Consider the following 877-nt stretch of genomic DNA (forward strand, 5'->3'; position numbering starts at 1 on the left):
GAACTAGCAGGGTCTGCTCAGGCCTTGGCCTTTGCAAGATTGAGATGGACAGAAAGGTCCAAGATGAAAGGGTTCCAAGATGGAAGAAGGGTCGAGACCCTCGTGATCCCTCGGCTTTATAACGAGTATGACGTATGTAGGATGGAATACCTAGTTGTTCAGTTTTGCGTCCTCTTCCTCCACCCCATAGGCGCAGACACGGCACCCATGATGAGGCAATTGGCCTTGAGCTTATCTTCTAGCAGCACATACTGGAAAAACATGCTGCTAGTTTCAGCAAGTTCAGCCACTTAGAAGAGACTGAGCTGAAAAGCAAAAATCATGAAATAGAAAATTAGTTCTATTTAGCTCAAACCAGGACAGGGCATTTTCATTCCTTATCACTGATTGCCATCAAGCAACGTTTTCCAGCGACTATCAAAAAATGTTATTTACCTAAAAATTTAGTCACTATGTTTTATTCCAAGCATAACATGATATGACATTATCTTATGAATCAACGTTTTAACAGTGACTGGCATATTCCATAATATACTTTTGGAAAAGCATTTTTTTACAGAACGTGGGGAAAAACTGAAGAAATTACATGGGTTTTGAATAAGCCTAAAATAATGAGGCTTAACAGGAAATAACCTTTTTTTTCCCCCTATGGAATGCTGCATTCACATATCAAATTCTCAAAACTAATTAATATTGCATTTTAGAAATAATTTTTGACGTGTCCACCAAAATCTTCTGTGATTTGCTGTCATACAACAGAAGAGAACTAGTTGAAATAATTATATTTCTACTGTTTAAACTGTGTTTGGTTTTGTTTTTCAGTATCATTCTTTGTAGTGAGCCTGGGTGGGACACTGGTTGGCGTTCTCTTTGCATT

At 38.2% G+C, this 877-nt stretch overlaps 1 protein-coding gene across 1 annotated transcript in view; it reads left to right on the top strand.

The window, feature by feature from the left end:
* Nucleotides 1–822: 822 nt before the first annotated feature.
* Nucleotides 823–877, top strand: part of SLC9A3 (solute carrier family 9, subfamily A (NHE3, cation proton antiporter 3), member 3) — a gene marked incomplete at both ends in the record, with an annotated part of 12695 nt that continues 12640 nt past the window's right edge. Inside the window, one exon of the mRNA XM_010191803.1 lies at nucleotides 823–876. Within this exon, the coding sequence (XP_010190105.1) occupies nucleotides 823–876 (54 nt within the window). The remainder of the gene's footprint in view (nucleotide 877) is intronic.

The sequence above is a fragment of the Mesitornis unicolor genome, unplaced genomic scaffold (genome assembly GCF_000695765.1).
Source record: "Mesitornis unicolor isolate BGI_N332 unplaced genomic scaffold, ASM69576v1 scaffold10809, whole genome shotgun sequence".
NCBI classification, from domain to species: Eukaryota; Metazoa; Chordata; class Aves; order Mesitornithiformes; family Mesitornithidae; genus Mesitornis; species Mesitornis unicolor.